The sequence below is a fragment of the Suricata suricatta genome, chromosome 5 (assembly GCF_006229205.1).
Source record: "Suricata suricatta isolate VVHF042 chromosome 5, meerkat_22Aug2017_6uvM2_HiC, whole genome shotgun sequence".
Lineage (NCBI taxonomy): Eukaryota > Metazoa > Chordata > Mammalia > Carnivora > Herpestidae > Suricata > Suricata suricatta.
The window spans coordinates 54,791,080-54,819,012 of record NC_043704.1 but is presented as its reverse complement, the minus strand read 5'-3'; the positions used below and the strand labels follow the sequence as shown (position 1 = coordinate 54,819,012).

The window sequence follows — 27,933 nt, the reverse complement described above, 5'->3', positions numbered from 1 at the left end:
AGTCAAGTTGCCCTTAATAGAGGGTTGGTTGTTAATCAAGCCTTGAAACAGAATATGCCTTAGTAAATGACAACTTATTTTTCTATTATTATTTTAAATTGAACAATAACCTTCTTTAAGAGTGAGGATATAAAATGTCTGCAGGACACCTTCTAGAGGGAATTCCCATGGCTGTATTCAAAGAAGTCAGAATACTAACGTTTTAAATCAAATGCATGACATAAATATTTGATATCTATAGTCTATTCCCTCAGACACCATATTTTTTATGACCGTAACTCAGGGGGCACAAAATGGATCCTTTTCACCTCTGTACTCTCCTCCAAGAATATATCCTAGTACCTTTCAAAAAGCAAGCATTTCACAGATAACTGTGTTGAATTAAATGGTTCATTAGTTTGGAGGTAACTGAGGAGTCTAAAATGCAGTCTGATTCATACCAAGAAAGTTACCTTACAAGTCTATAAAAAACAATGCTAATAATTAGGACCATGCTACTGCTTGGCCTAGATTACCATTCACACTGTCCTTCCTTATGCTTCCCAAGAGCACCAGAGAAAATTAATCACCAATATTGTAGTTTTCCTTCTGATAACTGAAACCCTACTGAAGTTTCCCACTGTTTTTGTGTAGTCAGAACGGCCTGACAATGATGAGCTGGAAGAAATGTAACTTACCCCCAAAAGAAAAATGACAATGAGTATGTTGAAACTGGAGATTCCTAAGAATGCGCATCTTGGACAGACGTATAAAAATCACTCTCTTCAAAATGATTAGAAAGACAAATCTCAGTAGGAATATTGAAGAGGTGAGATAAAATGTGCAGTGGAGGGATTATATTTTATGTTCCTGGGCTCAAGGAGATTGCCATTTTCAGTTCAGGTACGATTGTGCCAGTGGCTCAGGGTTTGTTATGGGGGACTACAGAGACTAATAAATCTGTGTTGCAACAAGCTTTTATCTCTTTGAATCAAAGACATTTTAAAATGTATTCCTTTCTACAAATGTTAAGATATCGATTCATTTCTTTAATGTGTTCTGCTATAAAAGACAGTGAAATGACCAGCGAAAAATAATTAATCATGTGTACTAGATAAGAATAATACCACAGAAGCAGATGCCCTTTTATTGATACAAAGAAATGGGTAAGTTGCTCCAAAATGTACAATATTTTCACTCTTAATTATCTTTTGTCTCTCATTGTCTATTGTAAAGGAGCCAGCTCGATTAAAAACAAGGCAGTGTGAAAACAGACCCACTGACACTAATCAAGAAGTTTCAATTTCAAAATCTTTGTCTTTTAGTACAAAATAGATGTTTTGTGGCCAAGGTATGTTTACAATCATTTTGTACTGGCTTATTATCTGCCAAAACAGTGTAGACATAACCCTAGGATGACATTTAGCAGTGTTTTCCAAGATGTGCACTTCTCCCATAATTAAATAAAACCAGAATGTTTTTGCCATAAACATACACTGCCTGATGCTTTCAGAGAATAAAGAATAGGACTGTTGCTAAGAAAATTCAATTTTCTTTATTATAAAAGATAACTGGTCACAGAACAGTGGTCCAAGCATCTCTCAACACTGAAATCTGAGCATATTAAGCAGTTTTCTATTTGGTTTGAGGAAACACGACTAGGTGAAAAGGTGGCTTAAATGGTTCTCTTTACTCATGATTTCTTCAGAAATTATACCCCTCCTGAAGAGTTGGGATGGGGTGGGGTGGCCTTTGTTCTATAGGCCATCTATTAAAGTCTCCCCCAGAAGTGTTAAAGGAAGTCATTAGGAGAGTTCCTATATTTCAGCTCCTCCAAAAATAGGTTGATGCAATGAAGAATGAAATGAAAAGTTTTAGGATGGGAGTTTTCTAAAAATGACTCACAACTCTGCCTATAAAGCTATGAAAAGAAATATACCAGTTTCAAAAAAAGACCCCTTCAAATATATTATAAATATTACAGTTCATTTATATGACAGCAGCATAGGACTGGCTGAAGTGAGCACTGTGTGCCACGAGTCCGGGTTCCGGGGCCTGTGATGAGAAGTGGGGACACTGTATGGACAACAGCACGTGAGGACATGCAGGAAACTGAAACGGGGCCACCTCCATCAAACACTGCCCATCCTGGTCGTGGTGGGGAACGCCAATGTGATTGGATGGGTCGCATTTCCTACGGTTTCCAATGTGGTACATAATCTCTGCAATTCTATCAAAATTCAGCTTTCTTAAAATAAGTCAACATCCTTCCCAGGACTTAATTTTTATAGATATTAGAATAACTTTATCTTTATCTACCCATTTTGTTTTAATTATAAGAGTTTACTGCAAGTTAGAATGTAAGGAAAACTAGAGAGCCAAGGTGTCTGAAAATGTCATCATCTTTTTTTAACAGGGTTTTACTCTTCCAGTTCCTTCAGAAGCACCAGATCTGCTATCTTGCTTTTTTATACATGAGGAGTAGGAATATCTGCGGAGAAATCCAGCACCCTACCTCCAAGTTAACCTTAACACATAACTAGTTTCATAAACTGAAATAAGGAAATAGAACTCAGATAATGGGTACCACAGACCTAACTCAGCAACCCTGTGGGGACTGCTTTCTGCCTTTCTTCCTTCTGTGCTCAGAGAATACAGGCCTCTGGCTTTCCGAACTCGACTGTTTACCTAAATGACCCTCTCTCTTGTGGATTTTCTCAGTCCTGGATTTCTTCAGTTGTCCTCACCCTCGGCATCTTTCACTTTTTTTCTGCTGGTAGGGCTTCCTCTTTGTTCACAAACATCCGGGCTTCCTGAAGTTGGGATCTGAACTTCCATTCTTTCTCCTGTGCATTCAAGTTCAGAGCTGGGGCCATCTCCAAGTCCTCTTTCCCTTTGCCTCGCACAGGGACTCAATCATGGAATCCAACTAAATTCTCTGTAACATCCCTGGTGTCTGTTTCTACCTCCTCTCCCCGATCCTGGCTCTTATTGCTCACGCCTGGATATCCCCAGAAGTTTTCCACTCCATTCTACACACAGCTGTCAAGGAAGTCTGCTTTCCCACTGCATGCTCCTGCCCTAAATCCTTACTTGCTCCTCAAGGTCTTGAAGCACAAGGTTCTCTGCCTCACACAACACTCTCCCGCTTCTGACTGCAGCCACATTCCACCTTCCACAAGTCTCCTAGTGCAGCCCACTACTCCTGCCCGTCTGATCTAGTCGTCATCCGCCTACCTCACACCTCCTGCCTCTACCCCTTTTTCCATTTGCTGTATCTCTCTCATCTCTCCATTTGATTATGCAGGTCAGAATCTGCACTGTGTGTGGGTATAAAAGAGGGAGCAGCACGAGGGCAGGTGGATGCTGGCAGGGGCTGCTAGCCACGGAGCCAGGGCTCTGGAATGAAAGGAGAGCACAATGACGGTGTCTCTCGGGGCAGGCACTATCGGCCCTGACCAACCATTCTCATGTGGGAAGGTTGGACCAGTGTCTCCAGATTCTCTAAATTTTCATGAGAAGTCATACAAACACATTTGTTTAAAATCTCCACTTAAAAAATATTAGCCACTAATTGAAATGTAAAATATAATACAGGTCAACTAACTGGATGCCCCCCAAAAAGCATCTCTGCAAGTTAAATGAGGCCCAAAGGCTGGGGGTTTCAACCCCTGTTTCTCAACAACTCCTTAATCAAGAACCCTATTCGTGCTCTCTGTGCTGGGTCCCCAGGACACTCCTGCTAGTATTGATTCCCCCTTCCTCGGCTTCACAAATTTACTTTGTATATCATCATCCGTCACAAGGAGAGCCTTGTCATTTCACTGCACGGTTCCCTGTGAAACCATTTGCACCCTTTATTTCTCGTCCCTTAACTTTTTAGATCTTATCTCTCTGCAACTGGAGAAGAAGTTCTTGGAGGACAGGAGTCATACACCACAATTTCCTCTCAATATCTTCCAAAGTATATTCACAAACAGGCACTTACTTATTTAAGGGTGTAAGATGTATCTTGGCAGTTTCAAAAGTACAGACACTTTTTAAAAAGGAAATATCAGCTCCATTTCTTTGACAGCAGTCTTGAAAAATCTGTCATCTTATTCAGCCATACACATATATGTGTAGGAGTAAGCTGTCTTCCATAGAACCTTCTATAATACGCAAAGTCCTATAACAAGCAACTTGCAGAGTCTTTTACATTCATCTAAAACAAGGAGACAGAACAGCCCAGTATGGAAGAGCCTGGGCTGTGGAGACAGACTGCCTGGGTTTCTACCAAGGCTCTAACTTCCTGTCCACATGACCTTAGGCAAGTCACAAAACCTCTCTGCCTTTTTGTCTCCTAATGTGTAAAAGAGGAATGATGATGACACCTATCTCAGAGAATGTGTGTGAAATTCAATAAGTAAATATAAAATACTTACGAAAGTGCCTACCACACAGCAGATAATTAAAGTCATTATTACCTTAGGTTAGATAATACAACTGATTTTCTGCTATTACAATTTAGACTATTTTAAAGAACACATAAAATTATTTCAGAAAAAGAAAAGTAAAACCAAGGAATAATATTTTTAGGCATATGCTCCAGCCTCTCGTGGCAACTCTACAATACCAAATCCACACCTGGAGGTTAAGTGTGCTCATACCACTGACCATACAAGGTTCAAGGCTTACCCTACCATGAGAAACACTGTTCATATATCCATATGCAGGGAACTTAAGCAGCCTCATGGTTATGGACATGGAATAGATCCTCAAAAATTAGTGCTTACTGGAATAAATGAATCAACTATGTATATTATTATACTAAGCAGTTTTGATACCAGAAATCTTTAGGTGTAGAATTTTCTTTGCTAAAATATACAGGTAAAGGTGTCTCGGTGTGTCCTCCAACTATATAGCAGCTACAATACACAATCATCTCCAGGGGGATGCTTTGCTAGTCTTTATGTGGCCTGACCTAATTAATTTCAAAATGAAAGGAAACACATTACAGTACCTGCACCAATTAAGCAACTGATTAACTGAACAGTATGAACCTCATGGAGGTTCAAACATAAAGGACTGTATTTTTTTCCCCCTCAATTCCCTGACCTCAGCAGCACTATACCAACTCCCTTCCTAGCTGGAGTAGATTCCTGAAAAATACCTGGAACAGATCCCAGAATTGTCAGGTCACTCACAGCTATTAAAAATCTGCCCAGCTTAAAATGCCAATCAAATGCCTAATGCAGGGCCTTCCCCAGGGCATCTCCTGGCTATGGGGTCCCAAGAAATAGAACAATGCCAAAACCAAGAGTGCAGGCCAACACAAGTCTGTTTGTGTCTGCTGCCAACTTCCTACAATTTTCCTTTTGCTGGCTCAAGTGGGTGTAGGGCACAGCAATAAGTACATGCCTAAAATATTTCTTGCTTCTCACCAAGATGACAGTTCTTGCCAGCTACAGCCCCATACTTTTGAGAGGTCTACTATTCAGCCTTCCCCATGTCAGCCTGTAGGAACGGAGGTGGGGTAGGGGAAGTTAGTTCCTGGCTGGTTGCTCGCGCTTTCCTTCACAAGTCCTAAAGCTTCTGCTGTAGAAAACAGAAGAAACAGTGAGGCAAAACTAGCTGCCCATGGTTATGCCTGTCTTTTTCAATCTGTTCCTGCTAACAGTACACAAGACTGATTGACCTTGTCAGGGGATGCCAAGGGCAGGGATAATATACAAATTATTTAAGAGGCAGGGATGCAAACTGATCAGAAGGGATGTGGTCCTGCAGACCCACTGTGGAAGGATCAGGGGAGCCCAGGGATGCTGGGGAAATTGCAGCACGGGTCCTCCAGGGGTTTGGGTCACAGTCTTTTTACTAACAATGGGAAGTACTGGGTAATGTTAGCACCAGGACAGCTGTACTGGTGAAGTGACTGAACATCACTTCTACTTGTGGGAGCTCATCAGTGCCCTGGAGCAAAGCTGTCTCTAGTGTATGTTTCCTAATGAGAGAGACTGTCCCAAGACTGCTCCCTGCAACCCGTCCTCCCACAACTGTCCCATGGCCTCCTGCCTGATCACACTGAACTACTTTCTATTTTTCACCCGTGGAAAACTCATGCATTTTTACAGTGCCAAAACGAGAGTATAGCAGGCTATTCCAAAACTCTCTCTGCTGCCAACTTCCTCCAGCTCTTTCCTCACCTGGTCAGACAGGTAAAAGGCACAGCAATAAGTCTATGTCTAAAACACTTCTTGCTTCTCATCAAAGAATAAGAAGACACCTCTTACAGATACACCCCAATAGGGAACAAATTTTCTCTTGGAGCTGCTTTCACTTTGTTTGACAGGGAGCAAGGAGGAAGAGTAGAAAGCAATTCCTTCCTTGCCTCTTCAGAAGAGGGAGGAAAACCAAAATATTCCAGATGACTGAGTAGTTTCTGATAGCCCCCACCTCCCACAAATGACTTGGGGGCTGGGATAGGAATGAGAGGGCCCCTGGAGGGGTGCATGGGGTAGTAGCTGGATTAGACCATCTCTTTATAAATCCCAAGAGAAGGATCGGCCCAAATTGAAGATGGCTTACTGGTAGATTTCCTTTTGAAATGTATGAATTTAAAGCTTTCTTTCATATTTCAGATAATAGCACCAATTCTGAGCAAGAGGAAAAAAATCTTCCTCCATATCCTGTTACACTTATTTGAAGAGGCACCCGAAATAAATATTATATGCAGTTTAAGAAAAATTATTATTAAATACATATGGAATAAAAAAATTGAAGCATATTTCTATTGGTGATTATTTGGAGATGCTGATTAATCCATTGTGCACAAATTTATGTTTAATTAGAAACTGGAAAGGATTTAGAATGTTATTTCTAAAACACAGTCTATTAGCATTATGGCATCATATTCATGTGGTGCAAATAATGTTAGAGGATTTTCTTGGTAAACTATTTTTTAGCAACCTTGTTTTATCAAAAGCATATATTTTTACTCGGATGTTATAAGAAACTAAGTCTGAGTATAAGCTGATTTGCTATAATTGGAATAGGCTTAATGCAGTCATTTTACCCCTTTAAAATTATGATACCAGCATTCAAACATCTGTTAAACCATAGCATCTGTTTCATATTTGGGATGCATCCCTACAAATTGGAAGAATGTTCTTTTTAATGAGCTCTGATTTAATAGGGAATCCTTTTTTTATATGACTATTATGCCAAAGAAAAAAAAATGAGAAGACAAAAATCCTATCTCTAGCACCCTCCACAGTAAATTACCTCAAAGGTCCATACATTTCTAATATAAAATTGTTTCATAAAGAAAGATTAACATGAAAGTTAGCTTGTTTTACCATTTAGTATTGGTACATATGTATTATGAATACATTTGTATATATGTGTGCACACGCATGGGTGTGTGCACACACATACACAAGAGAGAGTCATACATTCATATTATTTAAGAAAAATAATCACTTCTTTAAAATACATTGTCTTGCCAATCCATAGGGCCTTAAAAATACCAGATAAACTCATGACCTCACAGTGCCTCTGTTCACTAAAATTTGTTTGCTCTAACTCCGAAGGCACACTTGTTGCCAGATCTTTATATCATTTCAGTTCTATCTAAAGTAGTACTTGCCACTGACTCACTCAGTCCTTTTTAAAACTATTCCCTGTGGTCTTTGGAGGTTTTCTAGTCATTTGCAGACCTCTATCTGGGTCTGATTTTGTCTTACAAGAAGCATGTCAGCTTAATGTCAGACAACAAAGGGTTCATTTGTTCCACTGTTAATATACTTCTTTACTGTCTTAGGCCTTTTTTTTTTTTTTAATTTCTAATGTGGATCTGGGTAGATGTTAAAAGCTTAATTTAAACGTGTTTAGAACTCCTAGATTTTAATGATATAAGCTACCATAAAATTTAGAAGACGGTAGGTTGTCCCATTAAATTCAACAAACTACAAAAGATTTACAAAAAGAACATACCATTCACAGAAAAAGAAAAAAAAAAAAGAACACTCAGAAGGAACTCACTGGAAGGAAGCCACAAAAATGAGAGAACAGAAAAAGTTTAATGTAAGAGATTTCTGGTCACACATTCTGTGCCTCCTAATTTGTCTTACCAGAAGAGAAGATGGGTACTACAGCGTCCCGGCGCTAAAGGTGTTTCTTTCCCAGAAGAAAGGCAGAGCAGTTGCAGGCAGGCAGAGCAAAGCCTGGTAGGTGCCTGGCCCCCAGCAACAACTGCCTCGCACCTTTCTCACCAACCGGCCCCCACCAAGCGAGGGCTGTCTGTCCCTCACAGATGTAGGAAAGCACATTTTATATCCATGTCGCGACATGTAGAACTTACAGGTGTTATAAAACCAGATTTTGAGTCATTTGAGTTCTTCACTAAAAAAAAAAAAAAAATCAACAACAAAACTCCCCCCAATTAAAATATCAACCACCTGGTTTAAAAGTAGTGTCTTGTAGGAATTTACAGATGCTATAAAAGAATCAGAGAAGAGAACAATGACCCAGGCTGTTCTTCTGGGTTCAGGCTGGACTTATTTCGTAAATCTGAGACAAAAACTGACCTTATTTGACAATACTAACGTGTGAAAAAAGAGTCTGTTGTTTCCTTGAATACCCTTTTCCAGTACTTAATGACTTTTAGTGGCAAAACTCCTTTTTACCCTCTCATGGTAGAAAATGAGATATAACAACACATTTTATAGTCACAGGGGGGTGGGTACAGTTTAAAGAACATTGCTATGGTGAGCTTCTTGCACCTCTGCAGGTCTTATCTCCATATAGTCTTAGAAACTTGCCTCTGCCAGTTGAAAGAGTGCAGACTTTCCACAGCGTCTCACGGGTTCCGCACCGCCCAGCTGCGAGGTGTTCGAAGAAATCTGTATTGAAAATAATTCATATGAAGGATTTTAATTGTGTCGTCAGAATCTTTGTTTGTCACTCATAGACATTCAGGAACTTTTTTATTAGCTTATGAGACCATCATTGTTACCAAGTATCAAATAACTGTAAAGGTATCATACTTGGGATCATAATTCTGAAACCTCAAAAATAGTAGTAAAACCCAGGTGTGGCTTGGATAGCTGTTTGATGAGAAGAGTATTATCTTGTACACTCCAGGCTTTAAACTGTATCCCTTAAAACAAGATTTGCAGGGGCACAGTCGGTTAAGCGTCCAGCTTCAGCTCAGGTCATGATCTCACCCTTCGTGGGTTCGAGTCCCCTGTTGGGCTCCGTGCTGACAGCTCAGAGCCTGGAGCCTGCTTCGGATTCTGTGTTTCCCTCTCTCTCTGCCCCTTCCCCACTCACATTCTCTTTTTCAAAATGAATAAATGTTAAAAAAATTTAAAAAAGTTATACAGTTAAGGCTTATGTTGAGGCACAACATATTCAACATTATATCTACTGCTGTTTTTTTGCAAATTTGGCCAAACAGTGGCTAGGCACTGATAATAATGAACTGCAATGTCCTTTCTCATTTTTATATGAAAACTTCATTTTCAATCTCTAGCCTAACTCAGTAAAAAGCTGAGGGCATACATTCTTAAGGATCTTTAAAGTATTCTTCCTGAAGAAGTTCCGTCATCATTACAGCAGCTAGCTATGGCTAAACATTTCATATTCTTCATGATTCTGATTTCTTTCTTAGTTTAAGATAGAAGTATTTCTCAGTTCAGTTTAGGAGACAGTCCTGCCTGCTGACTATATCCTCACAGGTGACCCCAAATCCCACCGAGGATTCTGTGGAGCCGGCAGCTCTGGGAGAGTCTGGGAGCTTGCTGCTGAAGGCAATCCTCCCTGCAATATCCGCTGAATAAGAGGTCTTTGTCAAGGCAAATATTTACTAAGCTACCGGGGCCATTTAGCAGGGTCTGGTTTATGAAACTTCTAAGTACATTTTCTTCCTAGGTATTATGATGTTTAACAGTTCTTAACTATTCATCCCAACTAACTTTTTCTTTTATTTATTTTTGAGACAGCACACCTAAGTGTTGGAGAGACAGAGACAGGGGGACAGAGGACCCAAAGTGGGCTCTGCACCAAGAGCAGAAAGCCCGATGTGAGGCTCAAACTCATGAACTAAAACCGAGAGATCATGACCTGAGTCAAAGTTGGATGCTCAACTGACTGAGCCACCCAGGCACCCCCAAACCCCTTTTTTTTTAAAAAAGAAAATTGACTAAATGGGGCTCAATCTTTCTAAGTCTGGAATATTTTCTTCTAGCTAATTTTTCTCTGGTATACGCCACTTCTACTTTTTCTAGACAAGATGAATTTAATAAATCACCTTATCACTAAACTAAGAGAAACAGCACACAATCACCACCTCCCAATGACTTGAGGGAATGAAGTACTGAACATACAGAAATGACAGGCTCTTGAACCAACATTGTACAAAAGAAAGAACATGATTTTGTGTCAGACAGACATACCTTCATTACTTTTTGCTGTGTCAACTTAAGCAAATTAAGACTGAGTCTCATCTACCTCATCTTCAAAACAGAAACAATAATACCTGCCCCATATTACTGTTGTGAAGATTAGATTTTATGTTAATGAAGAAGCTGGCACAGTGGGGAGCCCATATTGTATTCTCAGTAAGTGGTGCAATTATTATTAACAAGAATTTATCAACAGTAACTTGAATAAACATAAAACTCTTTTAGTGCAGTTCCAAAAATTAGTTACACATTAAAATTGCAATGTTAGAGGATAATTATGAAATTCAATAATTTGTAGAATATCAAATCTGTCACATAATCACGTGACACTCTCAAGAATCACTAAGGGACAAGCTGGGTAGCCCCACATGACACAGCCACAATGCAGTCAGGTTCTAGTTCTTACACTGGCTCCCTCTGCTGTTGCTTCTGCAGTAGGTTTATGCTCCTCAACACTACGTAGTTTGTTCACTACCACACACTGTGTGCTCGGATGACTGCAGGGCTCAGTGAAGAACTTCGGACTGCGTGGAAGCATCACCTCCCATTTGAGTTAATGCACAGTTGTCTAAGTAGCGAACTGAGAATGGTTCTTTGCTTTCAGAAGGAACCAGCACCTATGTCTAGTAAGACCTACTTCCCTCATCACCCATGGGAGGGCAGGTATAAGGAAGATTTCCAAAGGAGCTTGTGCGGGGGGAGGGTCAATGTGTTTCCCAACATTTCCATAATCACCTACCAATACAGTTTTCATGGAATGACTGTGGGGAGATACGCTTTCTAGAAGTGTCATTTGGCTTCTTAATTTTTAGACATATGTTAATGTCTGTGGCTGGTCCTTATCTTGATTTCTGTTCGATATGGCTAACCTTTCTTTTGGGAAACTATTCTTTGGGCTTCCATTACTGGAGGGTCGGTCTTATTTTCTCCCTATGCCCCAGGCTACCTGTTCTCGTCTGCTGGCTCTCCTTTCTCTGGTGACCCCTTAATTGCTTTTCCTCAGGGTTTTGTCTTAGGGTCTTCTCTCTTTTTATTTACATATTTCTTTCAGTAATCTGATCTCTTCTGATGGCTTCATTAAAGCTTGTACAATGCTGATCTGTTATACCACTGTTCGTTGCCCCCATTTTTTTCCTATTCAAGAGACTTATGCCTCCTTTCAGGTATGACGAACACAGTTAATATGCTCTTCAGTGTCTGGTCTGCTAGTGGAGGAAGTGCATGCTATGTTCCACTTATGGGTAGGGGACACAAGTGAGCCACACCGCACAGTACATTCCTGGCTTTTCTTTTTATTTTCCTCAAATTGGATGGTGCCTGCCAATCTGTTAACTCCACCATGGTCTCTCCTTTGGCAGTATGGGCTGTTCTGATAAACGGAGTGGGTGTAATAGCACGCGGCGTACAGCAAATGTGCTAAGAAAAATGATCACTCTGGATGTCAAACTGTTAATTTTATCACTGCCTAAGGTAGGGAAGCATATCATGAAAACAGGTAGAAAATATCAAAAAGCAAAGTAGGTGATGGTGGAAGTGTTCTGCAGTTATGAGGGATCTCATAAAACACTGCAGCCTGGGAGGAAATGACTGATAATTATTGAATAAATTAAAAAAACAAAACAAATGGACAACATGAGGTGATTGGTCTTTCTTACTTTAAAAGAAATATTCATGCTTCCAATAAAAACACATAATACTTTCAGACTCATTAGCTGCAGTGTGAGTCTACAGTCTTTGTGGAGTGTAACATTCTGTAACATATTGCACAGTCCATCATAAAAACGAATGCTTTAAATTTGCACCTATTGCTTCTATCCAATTGTGGCAATGTCTTAAATTTGAGGAGATTATGATTGTATTTATATTGGCAAAGTAAATACCTTCTAAGGGAAGTTTTAATGTCCAAATTTATTGGTCTGAATCATCCAAATTAGTTCTATCTTCAAAGTAAATATGTAATATTTCAATGCAAAGATACATTGTAGGTGTAAGAGTCAGCCACAAAACGGAAAAGAGAATATGTGAACAGGTCGTGCCTTCCAGACCTGTTAAATAATAGAACACAATAGCCCCCTTCTGGCATCACATGTGGTCATTAGTCTTCCGTAAATGAGATCTAAAATGTGATGGATGTGTCACTCTACCTGTAAACAACAAAAGATGCAGATAGGAAGCTCGTTCTGACCAATGTAATGGATCAGAGCCAGGAAACAGGGTGACGGCTCTTCAGATGGGCCAGGGTGAACACAGATGAATTAGGGGCATCAGTAAGGGATGGAGACAGGCTGAAATGGAGGGGGTGAGGTGAACAGGCTTTACACTCTGTATTTCTTTCTAAATCTTGTAAAGCAGATATATTTTTCTCTCTTTAAACATAAGCATTTGTGGGGAATCTACAAACAAAATGTTCTTTATTCATTTTCATGATTCCATGCAGGTTAACTTCAATGAGTTTGAAACTATCAGACTTGATTAAGAAATAAAAACCATCCTTCTTAGTTTGCAAGGCAGGGACCTGGGACGTGGCGTGAAAGAAAAAACTGTCAACTTAAAGAACTGCCCAATGCTTACTGTTTATTAAAAAGTGTGTTTCTAGGATAATTATTTTACACAATAAATGACCCACTGCCAAGAGAAAATCTAGCTAATCTCTTCCAAAAGTTATGAATGTTTGTAAATCAAATTAGCAGGAATGGTCTCTAAGTATTTCAGATGCCTGACCTTAAAATAACATCACAAAGCTAAATGGTTTTAAGGAGTAAATTGTTTCCTAAATCATACAAATCCCCACTTTTCTCTAAGTAAACAGAATAGGACAGATATACTCTGAAAAGAGGTGGGGCTGTAAGTGGGCCACTGAGTAGATTTCCATTACCTGTCGATCCCTTTTTCTTTCTTTCTTTTTTTTTTTTTTTATGTTTTTAATTTATTTTTGAGAGACAAAGAGCGCGAGCAGGGGAGGGTCAGAGAGAGAAGGAGACACAGAATCAGAAGACAGGCTCTGGGCTCTGTCAGCACAGAGCCCAAAGCGGGGCTTGAACCCATAAACTGTGAGATCATGACCTGAGCCAAAGCCGGATGCTTAACCGACTGAGCCACCCAGGCGCCCCATCCCCTTTCCACTTCACCCTTCCCCTATGAGGTCCCAGAGATACTAGGAAGTGCCTTAACAATGACCATTTAACAACTCATGATAACAATTATAAACTAGAGAGCAGTGACCTCAAAGTGTGTTTTCCTAACAGGAAACTTGTCAGAAATGCAAATTCCCAGCCCCCCACCACTGCAACCAGACTTAATAAATCAGAGCCCTGGAAGTAAGTGGAGCCCAACATTCTGTTGTTTTAACAAGCCTCTGAGGGGACTCTGATGCATTTTAAAGTTTGAGAACCTCTGCTATAGACTAATTAAAACAAGAATTTCAAGAGTCTTTATGTTTTCTCAAAGGTGATGGGTGTTATATGAAATAATTGTAAAAGTTTTAGGGATACGATTACAGTTAGCAATGGTAACCTATTCTGTTTCTCCTGCAATACATGTGCTCATATCATAACAGATTTTAGTAGGTCATTTTATTAGTTTATGTAGTTAGCTCTTGCTTAGCTTTGAATTAAACCAGCCCTAAATGGGGCCAGCATTGTGGTCAGACCATAAAATGTCAGAGATTGAAACTTAGGGTTCTCTTGGGCCAGCTGAGGCAAGTGATCAGAGAAGTGACATAACCTTAGGGAACTGTGTACTTCTCTTGTATAATCATATATAACAGTTACAATTAATAACCAAGCAAGTAATAATTTAATTTGCTTAGGAATGAAAAGGGTTCATATTATCAATCTATATAAAATATAACTAGTAAAAATAATATATTGAGTTGACAGGGGAAATTGCATTTGATTTTAGGGCAAAATATTTTATTTTGCTTTTTCTATCATGCATGCCTTCCTCTCTTATGAGGTCTTGAAATAACTCTAAGCATTTTCAAGTTAATAATTTTTTATATGTCTCCTGATCAAAACCCAAAAGGCATAAGATAAGCGCTGAGCAGAGGAGAGAAATCTGCAAACATCTCCCTGCACAACTCCCAAGTAAAAAATGGTTCTTTTCTTTCTTGGAAAAAAAACCAAACCCTTCTTGGAGCGCCTGGCTGGCTTAGCCGGTTAAGCCTCTCATTTCTGCAAAGGTCATGCATGAACTCGGGGCTCGAAAGTTCGAGCCCCGCGTTGGGCTCTGTGCTGACAGCACAGAGCCTGGAGCCTGCTTCAGATCCCATGTCTACCTCTCTCTCTGCCCCTCCCCTGCTCATGCTCTATCTCTCTCAAAAATAAACATTAAAAAAATTTATTAAAATAAAACAAAAACTTTCCATGCTTTAAGGATTGAGTGAACTGAGTAGCAAGGACTACTTAAAAGAGGCTGGGATCTCATTCTCCAGAATCACAGGACAGCCCCTGTCACATCATCGAACTGGTTCCTCAGAGCTGCCCAGGGCTTCAGGGACTCCTTATAAATATGATAATAGTATCACTTAAATAACAATCACGCTCTGAGTGAAGATAACTGCTGGGAACACCAGCTGTGATACCCCATACTGACATTTTAAATGAAGTTGAGTACTCTTGGTAGTTAATGCATTATCAGGTGTGTCAAAGATGAGCCACTATAGTCCTGATACAGAGTGTAAAATTTAATCAAACAGACTATATGGCAGATACATTCTGTTTTGAGGAAAATATTTCTAAAAAGTTGCATGGGACTGGAACAGGCATCAAAATTACAAACTTAGTCACTTCCAAAATTCTTTTTTTAACTCCAAAAGAATTTATTTGTTATCAAATAAATGGATGCCAACAACTGAAGGAAAGCAAGAAAGTAAACAAAACGATTTCTCCAGACTGGAAATAACAGTCTGCTTATCATAATGAAAAATTATAATAAAATCCTAATTTATTCAGATTCATCAAGCAAATTGTTCTTCATAAATGGTAGCATCATATGATATTTTGGTTACCAGTTTATAGAATAGCCCTCAACAACTACAGCAAATACTGTGTCAGAGAAGCCTAACAGATAACCAGGCCAACTGGTGGTGGTGTAAAGTCAGAGTGGTTGATACAAGTGTCCCAGAAGGAAGCAGAATTTCTTTTTTTAATGTAAAAGCTGAAAGTAATTTTTCCTCATTTTCAAAGTAAGATGCTGAGTTTTCTCCTGCCAAAAGGATATCATTTTACATTTCATTTATGCAGCACTCTTTATTCAAATGAATCAAAGGGATTCAATACATCAATATTAAACAGAACAGTCCTGCTTGTCATTTTCTCTCAACCCTTTAAAAAACTGCTTAGTTTAGGAGATGTATTTTTGGTTGGAATTAATAAAAAAGGAAAAAAGGGAAAGACCAAAAGCAGACACCATATTGTTTTCATGACCTGTCTGCATTTTATTATTTGTCATACAGGCTCAGTAGGAATGAGTAGCATATGGTTGAGGCCAGGGCTTCTGTGGTAAAATCAAGCATATCAGACATCCCTCTTCACACTAAGTAAGTGCTCTCTCATGTGTGCTCTCTCTCTGGCTGACAAACCAAAGAAATCTGAGATCCTGTAAGATCTAAGCCTGGGATTAAACAATAACAAAAATGCTGGCTAAAGCTACATCACATTGAAAGCTAAGTACTGATGATTTAACAGGTTGTATTCACCACTGCATCCACTGTTGAGTTATTCATAAATTACAGTATCCAATTTCACTAGAAAAATTTAATAAATTTGAATCCTATGGCCTTCATGTGGACAGCAGTTTTTCTCAGGCTTTTAAAATAAAAACAAGGTAAAATGAAATAAATGAATTAGTGGAAAAGGTCTATTCTAAATGAACTCTTTAATGAATGCTTATAAAATGAATACCAAATATGGGGCTGATCTGACTATGATTATAGCAAAGGCAGCAAAAAGCATTAAGTATTCCCTTATGAGCATTATTTTTGTAATGGCAAGAAGCATGCCTAAAGTTCGCTATGTGTTATTAAAACTCCTAGTATTTCCTGAGCTTACTAAGTTTCTGGCCCAATAATCACAAAAAAAAAAAAAAAAAAAAAAAAAAAAGAGAGGCCATACCTCTGCAAACTGAAACAAGGCCGAGGCTTGACACTGCTTTGAAGAAGCATCAGGGTGAGACGTACTGGAAGATATCTGAAAGGAAACAAGTAATTTTTAATGCACAAGGACATTTTCCCATATCAGACTAATAGCTTCAGCCATATATTTCCCCTGTAGACACTGGTAAAGATTAAGACATGAATCATCACCCTTAATGCCTGTTAGAAGAACAGTATTAATGATAAAGGAAGACAAAGGCCATGTGTCTAAAAACAGATGACTGGAAGAACAAAAGACCACGACTAGCTCATTTGCCATGTCTCTTGTAGGGTATCAGGTATGTTGCAAACAGCAGTTGACTCGAGATGAATTGCTTTCTTTCAATATATTTTTAAAAATATTATTAAAAGCTGGAAGCTGCAAGGAGAGTCAGTCACTCTCTCTTTTCTATACCACTCCCCCCAAGCTGTTCTCTGCTTAGAGGCAGCTGGGAAACAGTGCTGGAGAAACATATGGATGTGGCTCAGGGTATCTGGGATTGAATCTTAGCTTGCTGCTCACTACATGACCTTGGGCAGCTCAGCTAATCTTTCTAAGACTTATTTTTCCCAACTGTAAAATGACAGTGATGATGAAGAGAATAATCCGCATTTTATAGGATTACGGGGAAAAGAAAACAAGCTATAGAATACACTGCCTGGCATAGTACCAGCACTCAATAAATTATTCACTGAATAGGAACAGCATTTCTTTTATAATACCATACATGTGCATGCTTCCGCACATGCACGTACACACACAACTGTCTTTCTCTCTCCCTCTTACTCTCACTTTACAGACATCTGACACTGGATAGAGGTTTCTGCCATACTGCACTTGGTTCAACTAGGAAATCTTTTTTTTCCATTTGGTGTATGGTAGCATCCTTAAGTTTGCACTGATGGCCACATGGAAGTACTTTTCAAAGATCTTTTGAGAACAAAGTTAGTTATTAATTTTGGTTCCAAAGTGAACAAGACTTCTACCCAGCTACAAAAAAGGGTGAAAGTGAGTTACAAGAGCAAAAAGCCTGGGCATTATGAATTCAGCCCATTCCCAGTCTCATAAAAGTATCGTTCCTCAATTAACTGTGCTCATCAACTCCATCAAAGGGTACTTACTAAGCAATAAAATGCACCTTAATCATAATTATTCAACCAGAGAAGTCAATTTTTTTCATCTTAATTAAATTAAGCTAGTCAGAAAAGCCATAGAGGCAGTTGGTGATACAGTATCAAAGTAATGCTTAGGGATGAGAAAGACTTAGTAAACAGACTGAGGGAATTATTGACTTTATTCACTGCTGAGGGCATTAAGAAAATTTTGATGCCACTATAATTAGACATAGAAGCATCTTTAGAATAAACATCAGTAAAAAGAAAAAAAAATCCAGATCCTATTTAACAAGGAGATATAAAACCATCATTGTGAATGAGTAAAATTTAACCAAGTGTCTTAAAGATATTTGAAAGGTCAAATTGTATGCTTCTGAGTCAAATCGTGAAATGTTATCATTTCAAACAAACACCATGTAAAAAGTGTGAAAGACTGCAGGTAGGAGTCCACAAGGACTTTACTGAAATCCTGGGAATTATGAACTGAGTAGGTCCTATGTCAGAGAACACTTTTCATTCCTATCAACTCTCTATAAAAGTTAAAGAAAACAACCAGTTGATGTAAGGGAAATTGCCTAGCCTATATTTCTTTGAAAATTAAATAAGACAATGAGTGAAATGGAGAAATCACTGGCATCAACCATTAAGATTTTTGAAAAGCATTTCATAAGTTTCTAAACAAGAGAATTTCTTTATAAATTATTATTGGGATAGAGATATGCAATCAATGACATGAATAGGGAGCTCCTGAAGAAATACCAGATTAGGAATAGGGACCCTTTCTATAAAGCAACAGAGTTAGCGATCCCTTTCAAACCTTAGGTGTGCTAAAGAACCCACAAAAATACACATGTCAGTACAAAATTTCATGTGAAATTTTAGGGTTTTCATTAGATATTTAGATTCAGGGATCACTTGCTAAGTATCTGTGCTTTCAAAATTGGGACCAACATTATTTAACATGTCTGCAACTACAGTTTAAAAATTGAGTGCAGAGTGAATCCTCTGTAACCTTAAATTCTTGAGGAAATAATATATAAAAACAATTGGAATTCACAGCATATCTCAAACAGAGGTAGAAAGGAAATAATAGATAAGGAATATCATGTGAGCACATATGTACTATCAAGGCATTTAAGTATATTATAAACAAGGTCTCAAAAGGAATGGCCTCTGCCTTTGTGAATCATACTTTTGCCACTGAAATGTTGATTCACAAGGAAAAGACACTAGAGAAGAAAAAAATCTGAAAAAAAATATAAGTTCTCTTTGTACAACTCCTAACACAGTGGCAAATGTTAGGAAGAATGACAGAAGGTCTTGTAAAAGACAATTCAAATGATCAAGGGAAGACCACTTTGTTTAAGGTTTAGAAAAAATTAATCAAAGATGGCTTCATATTGAGTTCTAGGGTAAATGAAGATATTTGGGCAAGTTGTCTTAACTTTATAAATTTGATCTTAAGGACAATGTGCTTTCCTACATCATCTCTGAAGCAATGTTGGGAACATTTGAAGTCAAACAAGTTCGACACAAAAATGCCAATGGCATGGTAAAGTTTCACTTAAGAGCAAAGTGTATTTTTTTTTAAAGATAAAGTAATACATAGCTAATAACCATGAGTTAATTCCATTCTTCCATTCTCTGATTTAACAACTGATAAATTAACAGCTAAAAAAGACTAAGTTCTAACAACAGTTTAATTATATTCTTAACTTTATTATCCATGAATAAAAATTAGTGATGCAGTTTAAATGTAATATTTACTATGACTTAATAACAAGCTTCTATAAACATAAAGTTATTCCTTAATTGACAGACTGTGGTGTTCCAAAATTTGATTCTATTTTCCTATCCATGGTTAATTGAGCTAAGGAGAGTCCTCATTGCTTTAAGTTACTGTCACCAGCCTAAATGCAAGCTCACAACAAAATCTCATTAAGTATAAATTGTTATATATTACCTCAGCAAACTGAAATAATGGTGATTTCTGACGCAGTTCAGGGGATTCTGAAACATCCTGCCTACAACTGCCAGAAGACATCTGAAACAAAGAAAGATGGTGTGAGGCATTACAGGAGTAGTTTCTAGAAGACAACAGGTAACAAATGCCACCTCTATCATTCCTATTTGAGGAAAGAACAGTTTTCATTCTCCTAATTTGAGGCAAACTATGACAAAAAAGTTCTAGTCTGCGAAGTTTTTATACAAGGTGCCATCCAACAGCTAAATGCAGTAAAAGCAGGAGATAGACAAGACAAATGCATTTTAGAAAAGTTAATATTCACTGAAGAGAATTTCTCCAATGATGTTCATTTCATCTTTTGGTTTTCTGCCACCAACTCCAAAAAAAATCTACTTCTTTCGTGTTGTTTCCCCAATATTTTATATCACCTAACTGCATGAAAACACAAATGAGATTTGATGATATAAACCTTCTGGGATGTTTTCTAGGTGTTCATGTGTTCATACACAATCGCTAATCACAGAAAAGTTAGTATTTATCTAAGAGTAATTTCTTTTACAGTATGTTTTCTTTTGTACTACTTACTACGTAGACGTTTAGTGTTCTTGCAATTTTCATTTGCCATCTTTATTGTTAACAAGTTATAGAAATACCACTGGATTAAAAAAATTCTTGCTATTAATCCAGTATTCTTGTCCAGACTCATACTTTCTCCTTTATCTCACTGCTAAAAAGGACCTATTTCTGTATTTGGGTGATATAATTGCTTAGGAAGCCAACTGTAATTCAAAAGTCAGGAAAGTCACTGAATATTAGGAGAAGGATATCATTTTTCTTCTGATCTCTTTGAACAGATTAAGAAACTTAGGACCAGAAAAATGAAAGACACCTCTCTTCTCTAACATTTAGTAATCCCTTTATTCTTTATCTTTAGCACTTATCACCACAAGACATAAATATTTGTTTAAGTCCATTTTCTCCTGGAGCCCTAGTTTAATAAAGAATCCTCAACACTGCCTCATCATGTCAACAAGTATTCTTTGAATAAATTAAATAAGAGTTGACATGTTTTCTAAATCGTAAATCAGTGTATCCTCTCCCTCTTTCCAAAATGACATTAGGAAGTCTTAGGGAAAAAGTCTCCTACTGTAGAGGCAAAACAAGTTAAAAATAGTTTTTAATAACACATTGTGGACAATAAAATAATCCAAGTTCAATGTTGCAAATCTGAAAAAAAAAAGCAGAACACAGAAGACAAATCATCTGCAATGCTATCTGCGAAAGACAAGCACTGTTCATACTCATATATTCTTCCAACTGTATAATTTTCCAACAAAAATGAGTTACTGTAATGCAATTAAAGGATGCTCTTTTTAAAATAATACATTATTTTTCCTGTGTTATCAAACCTTTTCCAATTTAATTTTTTTAGCCGCATGTGATTATGTTAGGTGGTTGAGTCCTGTGGAAACACCTAACAGTCACCCAGATTACGTTCCTAAAAATCAAGTCTCTCACTTAGGCTCTTCATGGGACATTGAAGATGTGTTTCTCGAATAGTGTCACAGGTCATCAGGCAGGAACCAGCATTTAAAATTTTATTTGTCACCTTTGGATGTGAAAGAGTAATGGTCACCTTCTTCTAATGATAAACTCCAGAGAAGGGTGCAGAACCTTTTGTTCATTTGCCACCTGTGGTCTGGCTGCCAAAGCCTGGCCCCCTCCCTGTCACTTGACTCTCTGACAAATTGTATGCCAAATGGGCCAATCCTGCTTCCCAAGAATTTGAAGTCAAGGAGACACAAATGCATCAAAAAGAAAGCCAATGAATCCTGAAATCACTGGCCACAAAGAAATTCTTCATTGAAAAGAATACTTGGACAAAAAATAGCTTTATTTAGGAATGATTAAAAAAATCAATATTTTCTTGATTTATAAAGAAATCCTTTATGTTTAGCTCCTAGATATCTTGGTAAATAATCTAAATTTTATTTAAAATCAAGCCTAGGACTAAATTAAGATTATAAAGAGTCTTATCTAGATGGCCAACAGACACATGAAATGATGCTCAACTTCACTCATCATCAGGGATCAGGAAACACAAATCAAAACCACACTGAGATGCCACCTCATGCCAATCAGAGTGGCTAAAATAAACAAATCAGGAGAAGACAGAATCTGGTGAGGACGTGGAGAAAGAGACACCTTCTTACACTGTTGGTAGGAATGTAAACTGGTACAGCCACTCTAGAAAACAGTATGGAGGTTCTTCAAAAAATTAACAATAGAACTCCCCTATGACCCAGCAATAATGCTGGCTAGGAATTCACTTAAGGGATACAGGAGTGCTGATGCATTGGGGCACATGCTCCCCAATGTTCACAGCAGCACTTTCAACAATACCCAAACCATGGGAAGAGCCTCAATGTCCATCAACTGACAAATGAATCAAGAAGATGTGGCTTATTATATACAATGGAATGCTACATGGCAAATCTGGCCATTTGTAGCAACATGGATGGAACTAGAGGGTATTAAGCTAAGTGAAATAAGTCAGGCAGAGAAAGACAAATACCATATATTTTCACTCATATGTGTATCTTGAGAAACTTAACAAAAGACCAGTGGGGAGGGGAAGGGGGGAGAATAGTTATGGAGATGGAGAAGAGGCAAACCATAAGAGACTCTTAAATACTGAGAACAAACAGAGAGGGGAAAATGGGCGATGGGCAAGGAGGAGGGCACTTGTTAGGATGAGCACTGGGTGTTATATGGAAACCAACTTGACAATAAACTATATATATATTTATATATATAAAGATTATAAAGAGTTAAAATTTAATAATATAGGTTGCACATGTGACATAATCTACAAAAGATATTTGGAATCAAATAGATTTAGGGTGGCTACACTGCATGCAGATACCATTTATGAGATTAGACACCCTGTGGCTTAGAGTTTATATGAACTATAAAAAGAAAACTCAACTTTCTCTTCAAGCTCTGTTTATGAATTATCTGGCCATAATTACATAAGTCACAAAGTTTTAAAGTTAAGTGAGACTCTCTGAAAATCATTATAATGGATGGTCTTAAATAAATTTGATAGAGAATTCAAATGTAAATAATTATCAAGGCACTGTAATCCTGAATGTTGTATCTGCTGTACTGTGCTATCAAAGAAGTCTACATACCCAAGTTTGCACCCACCACGTACCTGATGCATAGTGAATGTACAATGAATACTCTGACTGACTTGATTCTGTGTGTGTATGGATACAAAGAACTCAATGACCTGCCCAGGAATCACACAACAAAGGCTGACCAATGGTTAAAACTGGGGTAACAGAATCTCTAAGGCCATGCAACTTACTCTAGTGGACAATCTCTCAAAATATAGTTACTCTTAATTTTATTCATAAGTTTAAGGCATTAATTTCTCTTGACTTTAAAGCACTGTGGATTTAACATATATTTTCAGGGTACTGTAAGGGAAAGAACCCAACAGTAGGAGCCAGGAGAATGGGATTACTATTAAGCTATGTGGTTGCCTGCCTCTCCAGTCCACAGAGAGTTAGAAGCCACAAGAAGGGGACAGGAGTAGGAATAAGAAATAGGAGAGTTGCAAAAGAAGTATCAGCAGCAAAAAGACAGGAAGAAGACAGAAAAACTGTAAAGAACAGACAGAAATGTTTTGTAAAGCACTGTAGTTTATATAAAAGAAATTAAAGTAGAGCAAATAGTCTCAAAGTTCCTCCTGAAGGCTTCAGTTCATTGCAGCAATTAATATTTATTAACTATGGTTCTAAGTTGTCAAGATAAGGATAATTACAAAACATAGCCCTTATTAAAAGGCAGAAAGGTGTGTGATACATGCTAGGCATATTTCCATCAAAAATCTCAAAATGTAAATACGGTTCAATGATATGGAAAATGTATATGTGTAGAATTCATTCTTGTGTGCTTGATAAATAAATAAGGCATCCAATGCAAGAGTGTACATTCATGCATATACTGATTAATAATATATCTGACAAAGAAATCTGGGAAATATCCACATAAAAGAGAGTACTTCACACAAAAGGCTCCTATTTAAGTATGAGAGGATCCTAGGCCTTATCACCTTGCTATTTGTATTTACAGTACTCTAAACTACTTATGACATGGGGCATGCTTTTTATGGACAAACATCAATTCCTCTGTCTCCGTTCCTATGCTAGAGCCAGCTTACTTTCTAAATATAACCAAATAAGAGTCAAAAATATCTTTTCACCAATTAAGAGGAAAGAAAAGATACTAAATAAGCAGAGGTTAAATAAAGGGAGAAAAAATACCCAAAAAGCTATTCCTAGAGTCTCTGAAATAATCCATAAAGCCACTAGGTGTAGCTATCTGCCCAAGAAAGAAACAGCTTATGGGATTTTTAAAAGCAAAATTTTGTTAACTTCTTTTAAATACAATCTTCTCTTTGATTTAGCTATAATTCTCGATAACCAAGCAAGGGGAATTATTAGCACAATGAAGAATTACAACAAAGCAGTATCTTCTTCCACAAGCACTCTTCATATCGTAAAACCAGCAGATAGAGAAATGCGATCCAGCCTCCCAATATAAAACAAGATCACACCAGTCAGATGCATTGTAAGTGCTTTGGAAACCTGGGTATTACCAAGAGCCTGTTTCCACTTCACAAGGAACAAGACTGCAGCCACACACAGTGGGATTCTGATGCACACACACGGCCAACGAAAGGGGTAAGTGCACTGGTTCTACTTGAACCATATACTCCTGCCCTTGCTAATCCAAACGTTTGTTGATAGTTACTCCTTCAACAAATACACAGTGAAAACCTATAACGTGCCAGCCACAAAGGTCACTCACTGCTTTTAAGAAGCTTACATTCCACTCGTACACATTATATGCTAGGGAATAAAATGGTAACTAAGGGAATGTGGCTTGTGATCCAAGTCCAGGGGACAGCTACACAGTTAAGAGGTGTGTGCACAGGGGTGAACTGCCACAGGGAAGCAGCCCTCTCTCCTTCTGGGACAGGGAGAAGTTAAGGTAGTAATGTCTGAGATAACCCAAGAGGAAGCACCAGAATTGCAGAAATGATGTGACAACAGCAGAAGGAAAAGTGTGGAGGCAGGTGCCCTGTGTGTTTGCGAAACAATGACTTTCTCAGTGTGAAGAGTAGAAGCCTGGGAGTGTAGTGGGAGATGACTGAACTGAGAGAAATTTGAATTCCATGTTACAAAGTTTGAAAATTAGGCTGAAGGCAATGTGGAGCCAGCCAAGGTTTTCACTCAGAGGAGCAGCATGATGAGAGATACGTAGTTAGATAATTCTGTCAGTGGAGTGCAGGATGACCGTGGCTGGGAAGTGACAGGAGGCAGGAGACCAATTAGAAGGTTAACAAAATAAACTAGCTGAGATGTGGGGCCCCAGTTAAATCAGAGATGGTATTTGCCCGGTCCCCGTAATTGCCTGGAAGGCCGTCAGGGCTGAGGGAAAGGGGCCAGACAAGGCCTTTCACTTAAAGAGGGAATCTGAAGAGGAAAGGTTGGGGGTGGGCTGTGGGGGTTGTCTTCTAAGAGAGGAGAGGGTCTGGGGGTAGAGGATTCCATTTCAGACTTCAAGTATAAAGATCCCTTGTGATGCCAAGGGCCAGTGATCTGATTCTTGCCCTCATTCAGCCTGACCCAGTCTTTCCTACAATTGGAGACTTTGGCCAAGTATTCTATAACAGAACACCTGAGTAATCATTTAATTTGCATTTAATATGAGACATTAAATGAAGCTCTGAAATGGACTTGAGCTTAAACACAGGTGAATTAAATGTAAGCATATTACATCCAAGTTAGTCCCTTCAAAATGTTTTTGAGGATTAAAATAAAGCCACTCTTAATTAAACCTAAATTAGGTTAAAGAGAACCTGAGTAGTGAAGCACTGTACTTGGCAAGCTGACCCCAGGAATGAGCCACAGCTGAGAAGAGCACCAGGTTACCCTGGGCAGCGGAACCAGATAACACCACATAGACCTGCGCGCTCCCAAAATTGAGAGTACGTGTCATGTGGCTGAAAGGAAGAGTAAGTCTGTGGTTTTACTCAGGGCACCAGGACTACCAGAGCACTCATCCTGCACTGGGAGTGAAGTTCTACCATTATAAGCAGATACAGTACTCCACATACGTTATGTGGCCGACGACTACTAGAGTCTGAAACCGACTCGGGCCACTTCTACAAATAACTGCTATAGCAGTTGAGACAGCAGCATCTTTCCTGCCTCGGTTTCTTCACGAGATAAAGCTGTTGTAACAATGCTACTCTGCCTTCTTCCCTGGACAATGTGAAACCAGAACGCAACAGTGTATAAAAACATGCTCTCAACAGCAGCACAGTGCCCACAACCGCCTTCTCTTTTATCCTCTTGTTCTGCAACCTCCTCTTTCTATCTCAGCTCACTTGTGGCCCACCTTCCCTGTCACCCCATCCTACCACCTCTGGGAGACTGAAGAGCCCATTCAGGTTCACCACTGTCCTGAGCAGTGCGGCCTGGGAACTCAGCAAGGGTAGATGCTTTTCTGGGCCTTGAGCCCACACTGCTGACAAATGGAAGAGACCGGGCTGGACAACAGTTCCCGCCAAAATGGGCAGTGAACAGTGACTTAACCCAGAAAAAAGGCCCCAGAGAGCATTCCTGAAATGCCCCTGTAAAGGTCCGGCACAGGACACTACAGCAGAAGGGAGAAGTGGCCTGAGCCGAGGTCAGGTGCGTGGGGGCTGAAGCACAAAGGTCCCTGAGTCCTGCATGAAGATTGAAGCCAGTCCTCCTGGGTTCAGAGCTCTGTTCTACACTTCAAGCTGCACAACTTTGAGGAGGTGATTCAGCCCTTCTCTGCTTCTACTTCCTTATTTAAGGGTTGGATATTTACTTGTGAAGCAAGACTTAACTCACAGGATTGTAGTGAAGATCAAGAGTTACTCTTAAGTTAACACATTTAAGAACAGTACCGGGAATGAAGGAAGTGCTCAATAAGCGATAGTTTTGTAACTACTCTGCAAGTAAGTGAGGAGCCCTGTGGTTTAAATCCTATCTTTGTTCCTGATCTCAGTTGTTTGAAGTCTTCTGGATGAATCATGATTTACACATAGGATACAATGAGAAAAAATTTTTTTAATTTTATTAGAGTTTATAATAAAGAATATAACTAAATATAATCAAGAGCTATAATGCAAAACCCTAACAGTAAGAGCAATCATCAGGAACCAGAGGAATCAAATCTGGCTCAACAAATCAGGAAGGGCTTCGTGGAGGAGGTGAGAGATTGATATTACAAACATGAAACAAAATATATTTAATATTTTCAAGTTTCAATCATATAGAAATGTGGATATATAAACTATTTCACTTTTGAAGTATCATGTGAAGAGTAAAACACTGTATGTTATTATATCACTAGCTCCATGAGGGCAGAGACTTGTGTCTGCGTTTGTTCCCTGCATGACTGGTACACAATAAGCATAAGCAAATACTTGTCACAGGACTGAATGTGTGCAAAGATGGTATACAGTTCCTACACTGTTCAATTCTTAGGTGTGACCTATACAGTCCCTTTACATTGGAGCTGTACCATCATTTGCTAGCATCTTCTCCACTAACTTTCATGCTCACTCAGCTACTCTGCTGAAGTCATACTTCCTGCTTGAAGTATGCTTCAACTTCCTGAAGTTGTCTCCTTGCTTGAGTACCTAGTGATAGAGAGTAAATTACAGCTGCAATTTCCTACAAGTTTTCAATCACAAGGAGCTGTGTGTGTGCGCACACACCTCCATGCGTGCACATGCATATGCATGTACTGCGGGTAATGCACACGGTACCTTACATGTAGGAGCGATGCCCGACATAACATAAACTTCCAAGTTAAGTATGAAATGCCTAAAGTAACATAGGATGATAATACTAGGTGCCTGCAGTAATACTTTCCAGGAGAGTTAAAACTGCCTTATAGGTTTTATTTCATTAATCTTCATAGATGTCTTAGGAGTTAGAGGTACGTGGGTATTACTATTAGTTCCATTTTATAGGAAGGAAGGCAAAGGAAAAAGTGGCTTGATCAGAACTTTACTGATCTAACAAAAATATGAGGCATTCTAAAATCACAGACTTAGGGTCCCTGGGTGGCTCAGTCGGTTGACTCTTGATTTTGGTGGCTCAGGTCATGATCTCACAGTTCGTAGGGCTGAGCCCTGTATCTAGCTCTACCCTGGCAGCCTGGAGCCTGCTAGGGATTCT

The 27,933-nt window shown here is 38.8% G+C and overlaps 1 protein-coding gene across 15 annotated transcripts in view; it reads right to left on the bottom strand.

Moving 5' to 3' along the window:
• BBX (BBX high mobility group box domain containing) overlaps window positions 1-27,933 on the bottom strand; it is a 275,389-nt gene that overhangs the window by 43,263 nt on the left and 204,193 nt on the right. For all 15 annotated transcript variants that reach the window (XM_029939243.1, XM_029939242.1, XM_029939246.1 and 12 more), the window contains 3 exons: window positions 19,634-19,714; window positions 16,535-16,609; window positions 8,778-8,858 (listed from right to left, as the gene is read on the bottom strand). In XM_029939243.1, coding sequence (XP_029795103.1) covers window positions 8,778-8,858; window positions 16,535-16,609; window positions 19,634-19,714 — 237 coding nt within the window. The remainder of the gene's footprint in view (window positions 1-8,777; window positions 8,859-16,534; window positions 16,610-19,633; window positions 19,715-27,933) is intronic.